General features: G+C 45.0%; 1 protein-coding gene across 1 annotated transcript in view; it reads right to left on the bottom strand.

Annotated features, from left to right (window-relative positions):
• Positions 1–14,917, bottom strand: part of TMEM192 (transmembrane protein 192) — a 512,891-nt gene that overhangs the window by 366,332 nt on the left and 131,642 nt on the right. The window contains exon 3 of the mRNA XM_085641783.1: positions 891–1,149. Coding sequence (XP_085497909.1) covers positions 891–1,149 — 259 coding nt within the window. The remainder of the gene's footprint in view (positions 1–890; positions 1,150–14,917) is intronic.

Raw genomic sequence — 14,917 nt, forward strand, 5'->3', positions numbered from 1 at the left:
AAACGGGAAACGGGTACCACCTCGGCTCAGGCTCACCGACACAGTCTCCTCAACCGATGCAGGATGAAGACAGGATAAACGTAGGAGGTTGCGGAGGTCCTCGGGAGCCTCGCACCTACGCGGCCATCTTGGTTGCGCGCTAGGCTCCTCCATTTTTGGCGATTTTAATGTTGGTCAAAACTCAGAGGCAGGGGGTTTCCTATGAACGCTCTCTCATCACGAGGGGAAAGCACTTCATGACAAGCATCAACTACTTAAATAGTGGCTAAAGGCATATTTTAAAGACCCTCACCTTGTGCACTTGGGTTAAAGAAAGCATGCTTCTAAGGGGAGCTGAATGGATTTTAAGAGTGGAGTGTTGGTTAACCTCTCCAAAAGGGCACAATGAGCAGGTTGTACCTCTGCTTTGTATACTGCTACGGGTCAGACAGTCACCTCAGTCATGCTAAAATTTATTGTCGCAGAATAAAAAGTGGAGCACTGTTAGTGCTCCTCGGCTCGGCAGAGTCTACAATTCACTCATTAGGTTCACAAGAACCAAATCCTACAGGAAAGATAATTAAAATGTGCCCTTTATTTGAGCAGCCAATCTTGAACGTTCTTCATAATGAAATATGCATGCCACTAATAAATTAGCAACCTGCAAGTCAGCCAGCAGAGAAATTATTAAATTGTGAAGGATTCTCATCCAACATACCCTCCACTAAGATCAGCCTGAGAGAATTTGTCAATAAACCACTCTAGGCCTCGCCAGTAGCAGAGTACACAGTCTATAGATAACAATACACGCAACCATACAAAACAAAACAGGACAGGATCATCAATGAGGACGTCTACCAGCTGGATGACTGAATACCCAGAGCACAGTGTGTGTAAACGGGTCTGCTCACCTGCGGAGTGCACCAGCAGCGGGAGTCTCTTCATGTGCCTGGTGGCGCGGTATAGGGACAGGTAGCCGCGGCTTCTCACTTTGCTGTGGTGGTACTGTAGGTATCGCTCGTGAATAAACTGCAGCACCCACATGATGACTTTGGCAGTGAGGATGACGGCCTGTAGGTTCAATGGCTGGATATATGGCTTGCACTTCACCTCTTCATCAGGAAGTGAACACAGAATGCCCGCTACAAAAGCTAAAGCTACAAATGCAACCTTTACAATGGAGAGGAAAGAAAAACAAAAATAAAAACAAACTCTGGCATCTGGTTTCAAATGTAATTTCTTTTTATAATGCGTTTTCAATTTAGACCAAAGTTTTACTTTTTAGTTAAAATATTTGCATATCCCCACGCACACACAACCGCGCGCAGTCTGCATGGAAATCTTATTGGAAGTCATTATTACTTCTCGAAACGGACCCAACTTTAAAGCAAAGCCACGTGATACCAGAGCGGCTCCCGCAGGTTTAGATTTCAATTTACAAAGCTTTAGCTTCTCAGACACTTCTCTCTTTGACTTACGTGTAAAGGTAACAGGCGCCCAAGAAACAAACTTAAAATCACAATGTTTCTCAGTGGTTTTAAACCGAGAACAGCTCCCCGCGCCACCTACCGGTGGGGCTTAGTGTGGCAAGTCGTGATTAAAGGAGCAGAAAAGACAGTTCGGCAGAGTCCACACTCTGAAACAGTCACAAATAAAGATAACTTTATATGCAACAGTCGGCGCACGCAGTGCGAAATGTCTGCGGATTTGTTTTTATGGAGGGGGGCGCTAATGAGCCGTTACCTCAGGAGTCGGAGCTTTTAACACAGTTTTGCTATCTCAGCTGGATCTGTGCAGAAACCCCAGCCGTCTGCTGCTAGAGAGCCCATCCATCCAGGTCAGGTTTCACTGCTCCCACACCACCGAGCCAGGCGGCCAAGTTTTCACTGCAAAAACCAACACTAGCGAGACCAAGAATCTCACACAATTGAAAACCAACCACGCTAGCAGACACCAGCTCAGTTTGTATCGCCTCTAAATTCCGACTTCTTAATTATCTGAAGAAGATGCTATCTGTGTGTTCTTTGAACAGCCTACAACATGCTCCAAAAGGGAGTCCCTAACCATGCATACTGTTAATAACGCACGCAGATAAAAAGATAACACTTGCTATCAATCGAACTAAAACAGTAAAACATGTCAAACAAATTCTACAGCTCTCCAGCTGAATTAAGAGAGATGTCCATTTTTAGGTCTGGCTGCAAACGGCTTTTCCCGTTAGTAGCTATGCCTATTAATTCCAATATACAATGATATGTCTTTATGACAGCCACTTGATCATGATCGGATGGCTTTGTTGTCTACCTCATTTGTCTCCACTTGATGCGGTGGGTTTCCTCCCTATTGGGTTTGGAGCTTTTCAGTTTCACAGTGGTATAAACGCTTGACTTTGCTCACATTCAGGGAACTACTTTATTTTCTTTTAAGCACTCCACAGGAGTGCAATATTTTCTTGCTCTCTCCCCATGTGCTGCTTCCCCCTTCACTCTGCTCCTGCCCACTTGCTCTCTGTATTGCTTCACCTAAATCTCCTGCCAATTTGTCCTTTGCGTTCCCCACCCTCCCAAACCTGTTAATGTTTTTAGATAGGCCCACACCACAGCTACTGCTCCTTTGCTCCCATGCTACTCACGCCATGTCACCCTTTTCACTTCTCTCCTCCCACATCTTATTTGCTTTTAAGTCTTTTTTGCGTCTGCGCACTATTGGTGGGCATCCATCTAACAATGGGTTTTTACCCATTTCAACATGGCCGCCCGTGAGTGTACACAAAGGTGCAGAGGGCACCAAGGATGAAGTTTGTATTATTTGAACAATCAAAGATGGCCACCGAGGAATCATGCTCAACCTCTGCAGTCATTTTTCAATGGGTTTATTCGGATAGTACAAATGAAGCCAAAGTCATCCAGCGTGGATGAACTCGCATTCAGCAGGTCTGTCTTTGAATAGGTTTGCGAAGGTATTACAAAAGCATTCAAAGACGGCCCTTATGAATGTGCTTACATTCATGACAACAATCTTTGAATGCATTTATAATGGTTTTACAAAGCCGTTGAAAGATGGCCACAGCCGATGCACAGACTATTTTACACAACAAAAAGTATTGGCAAAGCCAATAGGTTTCACGACTGAGACCTTCTGGTTTTGCCAATGATTGCTGAATGTGCAGTGCTAAAGGTTTTATAGCCTTCCCTACCATTCGACTTCTCAAAGCCTACTTGTGGCAAGGAAAGACTAAATGAGACTTTGGAGGGTGGCAATGAAAGGAACTGGTGCTACAAAACGCAAGGCAAAATAGAAGTGTCATTTTAAAGGCCACAAATAACTTTATCACATTCAAGGAATCAGTGTACAAAAGCTCTGTGTATTACGTCAGAGTGCTTTTCTCCGACTCCTGTACACAATGATGTTCATCTTGAGCATGAGCCCCTCTGTGTCTCATCATCATGTCATGAAGGGCACACTCAAAATAATGCATGCCTTAACAGGGTCTAATAATTAGAGAGTCTGTCCACAGATACTAAAGTTGTGAGTCCCATGCATCTAAAATAGTCTCTTGTTCTTATTTGTGAATGACCACAGCCACCACGAGGTTACATATGACCACAAAAAAGAAATGCGCTCCTTATTAATGGCACCAAATTAGTCAATGGCACTGCCTCCACTTGGAAATTTCTAATAGTGTTGAGTAACTAAAGGCATTTCAACTTAATAATTAGGCCAGATTTAACCCAAAAAAGTGATTCACATTAGTTGCGGGAACATGCAAACAACAAAGATGTTTTTCAGAATTTCCCTACCATTTGCATATTGATAAGATAACACACAATTAACACACAATCTTGGGTGTTCCCCACCATCCAGTTGTGGATGCCTACCAACACATGGCCAAAATTGCACAGCATTGCTTGGTACAAGTTCTAAATGTCTTGTTCTCAAGGGTCGAGGCAAAATTATCCAGACAGATCCAATCTCCACCAGCACAAGGATGATTTGTGTCAACTCTGGGTGCTTCCGCCAAGTGAAACTGGCACTTGCACACCACCTGAGCCCTTAAGCCAGGAATAGCAAGGGAAAGGGAAGTAATAAATAAAAATATTAGAGAAAGTAATCCTGTTGTTATGCAATAATCCAGGTAATTTGTTTGAAGGTCACAACGTGTTATATTATGTATTATTTGATTTATTAAGTAGATGTAGGAGGTGAAACTCTGCAAGACAATGCAATACTGGTCACATTTCTTAGGGTTAGTGCTCTTTTTCAGAATCCTAACTGAAAGATGCAGAACTACACAGACTGAAGGGTATACGCTTGATCAGATTTGGACCCTAAATCATTTAATTGAAAATTTGCAAATTGAACTTCTTTTTGGAGCTGATCACTTTGCTTTCAAATTTTCCATTTTATTTCTACATAAAATCCAAAACTAAAACATCAAACTGATTTAGGTCAGGAGATGATGATGGTCTACATTATACAACCCTAACCATCATATCCTTTCACATAATTAGATCTAATTCCTTTTCTGACATCTCAATCACGGCATCTTCATCAGCATGAGGGGACATAGGGAGGTTAAAATGGAACTTGATAAATAGCAAGGCATTGGCCATGCACCATCAACAGTGTAGCATAAGGTGAACGGCAATGTTAGGTGTTCACCTGTCTGTTTTAGGGCAGCCTTAAGAAATCAGTTTGGGGCAGTAGGGAATACAGCATGGTTATCTATCAATCATGGCTATCTCTGTGAGAGTTGTAGGGTTTGAATAATAGGCAGCTGCGAGGTGGCCCTTACTTTAGAATATCACTTTCTTGGCTTAACAAGGTACCTTTCCTTGTAATGTTTGGAATCTTGTGAAGACAAAGGGTATGGATCAAACCAAATATGCTTTGGAGGCTGGGCTATACATCTCTGCCACAGCACGAGCATCAGAAGCCAATCAGGGATGATTTCACACAGCACGAACAGAACTATACAAAGCTGTTTTACAGAACTAAGCCAAAGACAAATAACCAACACGCGTTGCCTTTGCATGTTTGTTCAGTAAGTGTTACTGCGAGGTGCAATTTTTTTTTTTTTAGCAACATTTTTTGGGCATGAAACAATCCAACTTCAGTTCTTCTAAAGTCTGTATTATGCAAATAAATTTGGTCTACTACTTCAGAGAGCTTCTTTTTTTTCATGCCATATTTTAAGCGATCATGCATTACCTCAAGGCTGTTTTTTATGAAGTGCACAATGGACTATTCTGCAGAGATAGTGGACCACTTTGAAAAGCGTGCCCCGGATATTAACATTAGCCGCATTCATTTAATAGGTGCGAGCCACCATCTTCTCTACTTTACATTATACCAACAAGCTTTGTGATCATAACTTGTGACCGGCATGGACTCGAGGCTTCGGTTATGCTGTATTTATTTTACCCTTTCTGTTTACCGATGTATATGTTAAAGATTCTTTCTTTTTCGATGTAATATCTCTGGCTGGACAGAGCTTTACAAGGCCAAATTAGCTATACCTCTTTAGCTCCAGCTCTGCACCAACCATCAAGCTTCGTTTAACAAAATAATACTTTTATACTCAAACTTTCAAATGGATTTAGCACAGGGGAGATTCCTGGAAGTTCAGCGCCTAAAGCTATGAAATGGCCTGAATCCATAAGTTTTCGGAAACGGATTCTTCAAACTAACCTACTTCCTCAAAAAGTGTGAACTAGTGATGAACCTAGGAGAAGGATCCACCTCGCAGATCACACCCCACTCAATGCAAAGAGGCAGACACTCACATTAGGACCTTCAGCTCAGTGACGTAATCAAGAAGAGACATGTGGGCCTTTGGAAAACTCCCAAATAAATGACTTGTGAATATGCGCTATATTTTATCCAGTGCTAGTCTTCACATCACTCTCAGTGAATAAGCTCTAATTGTTTGCCCATAGCTAGCACCGGAGACTTGCCTCACCACTAAGGTCCAAAAAGAGAATAGTAAGTCAGTAGCAAGTACATGCAGTTGTACCTCTGACACTGCCAGATGCTTTCCACAGCCGCCTGGATCTGGGGGAAAAGCGGATATGTAACCATCAATCATCCCATGGCTTACTGTTCAGGTCCCAATTGTCTCCCTTCCCTTTTAATACAAGCAGCAGAAAACTGTCAGGGAACTTAAGTACCATAAAATTCAAACAAGCTCAATACACGAAGGTGCTGGAGTGGAGATGTGGATGGATCTGAGATATTGAGGGCTTGGCGCCGTCAAGTTCTCTTCAGGCAGAGCAGATGAGTTGTCCGGCACTATTCATGAAGGTGGGTAACCAGCAAAACGGGAGCTGTTGGTACCATAGCTGAATTTTGCAGGACCCGAAACATATATTACGGGACACAAGCGCTGCCATGTGTGGTGTGAAATGCACCATTTCCTGCGATTATGAGGATGTAATCTGTGCTATAGATGCCGAGGAGACTGGATTGTTCTACTTTACCACATCAAAGTCCTTTGGGCTGGTTTTCTTTTTTATGTATTATTTTGTAAGGAACGGTGGCAGCAAATCTAGGTCACAAAGCAGTCCTAAAGGCGAATCCTTTAACAACTTTGTAACTCAGAATAGAAGACGAGGGTGTGCAGATCGGGGTCCTTCCAGTAGAAATAAATGCATATTATTTAGAATAGAGATTTTTACCTTTCTAGGGTTCCGGAGCATAGGATTTAAATGGTTATTTAAAACAGCTACTGAAAGGTCCAGATAAATCAATCTGAACAGCTGTCTGTGATTTTGGAAGCCTTTAATAATTATTTGGGTCTACAGGTACGAACCTGGTTTGTTTCATTAGTAGGTGGCCTACCTATTGAACCCTCAGGAGAGTGTTTTAGCGAAATAAATATTCATCTGATTATACTTAATTTGTGGCAAATTATATAGGTTCAGCTTATCATCGCGGTGGTGTTCTGCCTACATGTTATGCTATGCAGATTTGTGGAGCATACTGTCACCCGGGAGCGTATCCTGATGCTGAGCAGGTGTGCTCTAGCCAGACCTAGGGTGTAGTGGGACTACCTGAAAAGCTAGGTCTTCAGCTTCTTGCAGAACTCAAGAACAGAGGAGAAGGCTCTTATGTGTTGAGGCAGGTTGTTCCATGCTTTAGAAGCGATGCAGGTGAAGGCTTGACTGCTGAATCTGTTTTTCTGTATGCGTTGAATTTGTGCATGTAGGAGTCCGGATAAGTGAAGGTGTCTGAAAGTTTTGTAAAAACAGATTTAATTGTTGAGGTATGCTGGGCTAGTGTTATGTAGTGCAATGATTGTTTGGGGGAGGATTTTAAATTGTGCTAATTAGTGTATGGCACCTAGTGGAGCTCCTTCAGGGGTGGTGTTGTGCGTTGTGGAGGTTGACAGTAATTCAGGCTGTGAGTTCTGAATGGTCTGCCGAGTTCTGGTGAGTTTTTTGTTGATCCTGGCATACAGTCTATTCCCACAGTCCAGCTTGCTTGTGACAAGCGCATGCGTTATGGTTTTTCAGGTGCTGATTGGAAGCCATTTGAAAATCTTCCTCAGCATCTTTAGGGTATGGAAGCATGAGGTGTTGACAGAGTTGACTTGGGCGTTGATGTCAAGTTTGTTGTAGATGACTATTCTGAGGTTCTTGGCGTGGTTGGTTGTCATCGGTCCTCACTCTGTTGGCCACCAGATGGAGACCAAAAGCTGGAGTGCTCTTCCCAAAGATGAAAATGTTCTTATCTGTGTTCTTCGTCAGACAGTGGGTCATCATCCAGTGGATGATTTCAGTCATGCAGACATGATCCAGGTACTGGGCGTCATGTCCGTGAGAAAGAATGAGTTGTGTGTCGTTGCCATAGGAGATGACGATGTCGTGAGAGCGGATGATGGTGGCACGATTGATCATGTATGCATTGAGGAGGGTCGAGTTCAGGGAGGACCCTTGCGGAACACAGATGAAGTCGGGGGCGTCCTCGTGTATGGCGCAAGACTGACTGACCGGGTTCTTCCAGTCAGAAAGGAGCAGATTCATCAAAGTTCATGTCCTTGGATTCTAAGGTTGTGTAAACGTTGGGTGAGGCTGGGGTGAGAGAGCATTTCAAACGCTGCAGAGAGGTCCAGGAGGATTAGGACTGCCATGTCTACTATGTCCAGAATCAAACAGATGTAATCCATGGCATCAATGAGGGCAGTCTCTGTGATGTGGTTGGGTCTGAAACCAGACTGAATGGTGTCAATGAGTTGGTGATAGTTGAGGTATTCGGTAAGTAGTCTGTTGATGATTTTCTCTATGATAGAAGATTTTCTCTTAGCTGGGAATGGTAGCAGGGAGATCGGTCTGTAGTTGGCGAGCGTTGACGGGTCCATTGAGGGTTTCTTCAGCTGTGGGAGGACATCTGTGTGTTTTCAAGCATCTGGGAAGGTCACGGAAGAAGTGGAGGCATTCGGAATGGGTGCAAGCATTCTGCTGATGTCTTACTGTCCTCTGGAGAAGGCACAGTGGAGATAAGGGTCAGATGGGGCAGGGTTACATAACTGCAATGGCATCTTCCCCCTCAACAATGCACACACTCCGCAGGACCAGATTTATATAGCCAACCTATTTTTTAGATTGAAAAAAATATTGCTCATATTCCCCAGATTTGGAGGATCTTTATCAGGCAACAGAATGTCTCATGCACAGTGCAGGGGTCACGTCGCTGCTGCGGGCTGTTTATCTCCTATTACCCATTGTCTTTGGTAAGAGAACCTTATACAAGCCAGGGTTTGAATTAAGGAACTCTTTCCACCCAGCACACACAGCATGAGACACACACCCTGCATGTCTGAAATGGGTAAAACCTTATGGACACTTAGTGCAACTAACTTCATTCACGAGTGCTATGCCATTTGACTGTGCTACTGAATTGGACATTGCACTGGTACAATAACACTTTTTGCCAGCCTGATGGAATTTTCTGGATCAACAAACCTGATCGCTGGGTGGGTTTCTGTGCATTCCAGGAAGGTGGCCCGTGGCAAATTTACTGAATACCAACCACTTGCAAAATAGAGGGTTCTCACAAACCTTTGGTAGGAGTCCTGAAAAAGGTCAGCGGTGTACCCTGATCCAGGCCAGGATTAAACCCAATTTCAGGTTGAGAAAGGGGGGAAGTAAGTCCTCAAAGGTGATCAAGGTGTTGTGCAGGGGGTTTCAGCAAGGAAATTATTTTCTTTCCAGATGAACCACATATAGGAAATACACTTGTGTGTGTGGCATTTTGTCAAGTAGACATGTAGAAGTACGTTTTTGTGAACGGAAAACTTTATGCCTACGTGCGGGTACTGCTGGAATTATTTCCGATACCTAAAAAGCCCTACGTGTCCTAAAACGTCGGCATAAACCTATATGAATACATTTGAATCTTTTTTTTTTTTTAAAGTTGGCCCTGAGTGTTTCACTTCAAGGACAGCATCATTAGCACCGACTGCAATATGCCCGAACTTCTAAGAACCAAGGTATTGGTTTCCCTTTTTAACTTGTCTGTTTTTTTAAGCTAAAAATCAGTGCGTTGATGCGACGTGGCCTGTGCACCAGCAGAAACAAATAATACATCTAGCTCTGCCGGGCTGAAGTGGCCACAGCTCTAGGAGCAGGGGCCTGGCTGAGAGTGGCTCCAGAGCTGACGCGAGGCACGCGCTGCTTCCAACGTACGTAATGGGTTCCCCTCGGTGACGCTCACTTCTGTTAAATGCCTTTGAGAGTCTCTGACGACGGGATCTCGTCTGGCATGTGGTTCTCACCAAACAAGAAGCAGATGACTGGGCCCAGGAATTCCAAGAATGTAAACAGGGGACCAGCTGCTCCTCCGCCATGAACACCCGACAAGCAAGAATGTCACCTCACCAGACGTTTCATTGTCCCATGCAGCGGCCCTTGTGGTGGGAGATGCAGCTTCTGTTTACTCCTTTCTGTTTATTGTAGCTCAAGGCACCACCAGGTCTCTGGACACGGCTGTCGCGATTTAAAACACTCTGGTAATTTTGTCACAGATGCGATTGGCCATATGGACATCTATGCATCCTGAAATTCACCTGACCCTACCTATAGATTCTTTATTGCATTCATCATATTGGTTTTAGTTGCTTTCTATTTGCTAGCTGTGCATCAACATTTTTCCCACTGCATTGGTGGTCGAACATACATCGCAGACCGTCCAAGGCTCCAGATATGTGGTGACAAGTATGGTAATCTGGTTGAGGAAAATACTCCAAACAGCATAGGTGGACAGTAAAGATACCATAAATGAACGGGGGAGTGGGGGCAATGGGGAGCGTGTTCCCCTATTATGATCAGCACTATTCCTCACTTTTATTACTGTCTAATACTACCTAACACTCTCAAAAAGATGCAGGTTTTGACATAAAGAAAATATTTTTAATTTGCCCAATCATAACCTTGTAAAATGTCGCAATAGTGTTATGCTATGTTAACTCACGCACAAACTAATAGGGCTATTTAGCTGTAGTGGAGTTCATGGGGCCCAGAAGAACTTATTTTACGCAATGGATTGGCAGCCTGGCGAGTAGGGCCTACAACAAGTGCGTCAGCTTCAGGCTTCCAACACGGCCACACAACATGTGGTGCAAGACGTATCCTTTTGTATAGTGTGGTCCACATATATGAAGTGCTGCATTGTCACCACTCCTAACATTTTGTTCTCCACGTCTCCTAGCATAGTCAAACCTATCTTGCACCCCTGAGGTCTATCTATTACTGGGTCCACGGTGTACCGGACATTGTTACTGCTCAGCAGTGAGGACTTTGGGCGCCACTGGGTGATGTTTTGTGGCAGTACCCTTTACGGTTTGTTATTTCCAAACCGTGTCCCTGCTTTCACTGTGTGACTTTCCAGTGCTGTGACTGCACGTTTTGTAACAATGCAGTACAAATGTGGCTGCCCTATCTGCAGTTCATAGGTCAATAAGATGTGAGAACGCCACACGCTGACTGTCGCTACCAATTCCAGTTCATTATTTTTCACTGTGGTGGTATCTTACTCCCATACCCTTCCATCCATGCTTCTGCTCACTCATTTCTCAGTTTGTCATGACTAGTTTATGTGTCTTGCTGTTTAAATTATGCAGTCGTTCATGTCTGAACCTTCTTTCGTCCTGTGCCTTTTCAGAGTAGCACACGGCCATGTCAGCTTTCCGTTTACTACCTTAACAAGCATTTACAATGCAATGGTCTCGGCATTGGTAAAGTTAGAGCTATTGGCATTGCTCATGACATTATTTTTGTTTATGTGTTTGTTTTTAAAACATTTAAAGAAACGGCATTGTCATGAGCAATGCCAATAGCTCTAACTTTAACAATGCCGAGACCGTTGCATTGTAAATGCTTGTTCTTGTTTATGTTTTTAAAACATTTAAAGAAACGGCATTATTTACAATGTCAATAGCTTAATCACTCTCAAAAGCGAGATTTATTATGCGAGCATTATTTGGGAAGTTTGGCAAATCCATAATTATGAGGAAAACGCTGCAGCATCGCAAAATGCCAGTGGCCCGACTAATATGCATGATTAGTATTTGGATCCCATGCCCATTCCTTCTTTGTCCTCTCTGCTGAAACTGCTGTCTGAAGTGTCAAATTTTATTAATACTAAACAAAAATCGCACTACCGTGCCAGGGCCAGACTTGGCGTTGATAATAATTGTTTGAAAAGGGAACTTTGAAAGGATACGAACTTGACCAATTCTGGTTTCAAAATAGAAGAGAACACTGTAGAGGCATGCGTCTACCGACTGTTATATATAATTTGGGATATATTTCTTAATCTGTCGAGTTCAGCCACTGCATGATTATATTGTTGTCTCTTTTTGAAACTCAGGAGCAGTAACATTGTCGTGGTGTCACTAGGGCTTCAAGTGGATGCTTTTTCAATATTATATACAAGCCACAGTTACTGCTAATTTATCTTATGCAACTAACAACGATTGACAAAGCCAATAGTCCTAACTTGTTGTAAGTATCATGTTACTTGTTGTATCATTATGCCTGGATGCAATGACAAAAGAGACAGCAAAATACAAGTCGTATAGACCCCGCGCAACACCGCCCCCCACCCCCACCCTTTTTTTTTTATCCCACTTAAAGCCCTGGGTAGGATACTCAACAACAGGGCCGAACTGGAACCCCAAAGTAGGCCTGGCAATTATGTCGGACCAGCTGGAGGGTCATGGGGGAGGTTAACTGTGAAGCACTTTTGCTACAGGAAACGCCCGATGCCCGGGCAAGCCAGCCCGGCCCTGCTCAACAACCCCGTACTCTCCCGCATTTACCTGTGATCAGGCGCGCAACACCCATTGAACTCAAAGGGCTTCAGCCCCCCTTGTCGTGTGTGGCAGCCCGGGATGAGACCGCTCCCCAGCCAGACACAAAGCCGCGCCTGAGCACTTCACAGGTCTTTAAAAAGACCATTTGCATGTTAATGAGGCCTCGCTGTTGCTTCACCCCTTGTAAGAACCCCCGCAGCTCCACTCTGCCTAGATTCAGCCCCCCCCACCCCCGAAATCAGCGCCACTCTTCCTACTGTTTAAAGATTCCGCCCCCCCCTCGAACATTAACTAGCAAGTGATTTCGCTGTTCGCTTTTTCACAAGCTCTGAACTTTGGCAGTGATGTTTCCCCTTGATAGAGAAGTTTCATTTTTAGTATTTGGATCCCATGCCCATTCCTTCTTTGTCCTCTCTGCTGAAACTGCTCTCTGAAGTGTCAAATTTTATTAATACTAAACAAAAAATCGCACTACCGTGCCAGGGCCAGACTTGGCGTTGGTAATAATTGTTTGAAAAGGGAACTTTGATATAGATTATAGCTGCTGTACTCGATTGTTATGCTGTCTGTGAGCGGGTGTTAAACACTTTTGCCCGAGGACGCTGGCTCTTTAATTGAGCGACATCTTCTCAGGTAGCGGGGCCAAATGCGACAGCTTAAAGATCGGCACAGCGAGAAGAGACTCGAAATTTGCCTTTATTAGCTTGGATTCCATCTGCGGTTTGTATTCTTTGTTTGCCGAAAGCCATCCGGCCCACTTCTTTCGTCATGCGCTTGTCTTGAGGCGCCACCCTCCCCTCCCCTAGCACCAGTGGTTTACTGCTCTGTGATAGACATCTTTACCGCGGCTATCTGAAGTTCACTTTGAATAAGCAAGGGTGAGGCCGCCGTCCAGCCCTCACCTGGACGGTTCATCTTCCCCTTCAAATAACACCCTCTTCGTGAGCTTACGGGGCTGTGCCAGTGAGGTGGGTGCAACTTTAGTTTTTCGAGGGGACTGCTCGGGGATTGGTTTGATCGTATCATCTGCTTCCCGGGTGTGCCTATCGGCTCCCCTCCTCAGTGGGGGTAGATCTCGCTTGGTCCGCCACAGGTCTCACGGTTCAGTAGCAGTGATCGTCTGACTTTTTCCACATTGCTCCCCTTTGAGTAAAAATAATGCACAGGACATTTCGCTCCCCTCACCAAACCGATGTAACTCGCTGAAATATTTTTTTTTAAAAACTTTATCAGTTGTCACATCACAGACATGAGCAAACATCAAAAGAAAAATCATTTAGGTAGTAATATAGAGTACACGCCTGAAGACTATTACCACAGGATCCTGAACGTTACAATAGTGAAGTAACTTTACATGTCAGACTTTCAGGCTGTACACATTGTGCGAAGCGGCGCCTCCCGCTGATGGGCCATTAACACTGATTCATGGCAGCAGCTGGGGGAACGGAGACACCAACGGCATTCAAACTTTTTAGGACAGGGGGAGGAGACCAGAGCAGCAGCCGGACACGGGAGCACGAGGCAGCCGAGAGCAGGGGAGAGGAAGCAGCTGGGGGAACTGGACACGGGAGCACGAGGCAGCCGAGAGCAGGGGAGAGGAAGCAGCTGGGGGAACTGGACACGGGAGCACGAGGCAGCCGAGAGCAGGGGAGAGGAAGCAGCTGGGGGAACTGGACACGGGAGCACGAGGCAGCCGAGAGCAGGGGAGAGGAAGCAGCTGGGGGAACTGGACACGGGAGCACAAGGCTGCCGAGAGCAGGGGAGAGGAAGCAGCTGGGGGAACTGGACACGGGAGCACGAGGCAGCCGAGAGCAAGGGAGAGGAAGCAGCTGGGGGAACTGGACACGGGAGCACGAGGCAGCCGAGAGCAGGGGAGAGGAAGCAGCTGGGGGAACGGAGACACCAACGGCATTCAAACTTTATAGGACAGGGGGAGGAGACCAGAGCAGCAGCCGGACGCAGGGGGAGCGGACGAGCACACCACCGCCTTTCTCCGAGGGCAGAGCAGAAATGCCTCGGAGAAAGGCAGCGTCCTTTTCGGATTCGGGGGCGTGTTTTGCTGTTGTCTCCTCCCTGAGACTTTTCGCAAAAAACACGCCCCCGATCCGAAAAGGACGGGGCCTAATCGGAGTGACTGACCTCTTCTCCAGTGGCTGGCCAGCATTTACGAGGCCAGCCAATGGAGAACAGGGGAGAAGAGGGGCGGGTTCAAGCCCCTCTTCTCCAAGTCATTATCTCTCGCGAGCGAGACTGCGCAAGCGCAGCCTTCGCTAGCCGAGACCTAAAAAGTCTTAATTGCATAATCTGAAGCTTTTTTCCTTTTGATGAAACAAGCGGTCTCTTTTCCAGTTCTATTCATGTCCTGTAGTCTCAGACCACCTGCGATACCTAGTGTTTTTTTCAACGTTCATATTTACAGATCATGTGTACGTACACAAATCAGATGTTTTTTTTTAAAGTTTAATCTTCCTTCTTTTTTTGTTTTTGTATAACCAGTCGTTGCTGCAGGTAATCCATTACTAACCTCTATAGTTATCTGTGCTGAGTTTACACAATTCCTAGTTATATTGGCATCAGTTATACACCGCTACAAGGTGAATGCTGTCTGTTTGGTGTCTACATTCC

Source organism: Triturus cristatus, chromosome 2_2 (assembly GCF_964204655.1).
Source record: "Triturus cristatus chromosome 2_2, aTriCri1.1, whole genome shotgun sequence".
Classification (NCBI taxonomy): Eukaryota; Metazoa; Chordata; class Amphibia; order Caudata; family Salamandridae; genus Triturus; species Triturus cristatus.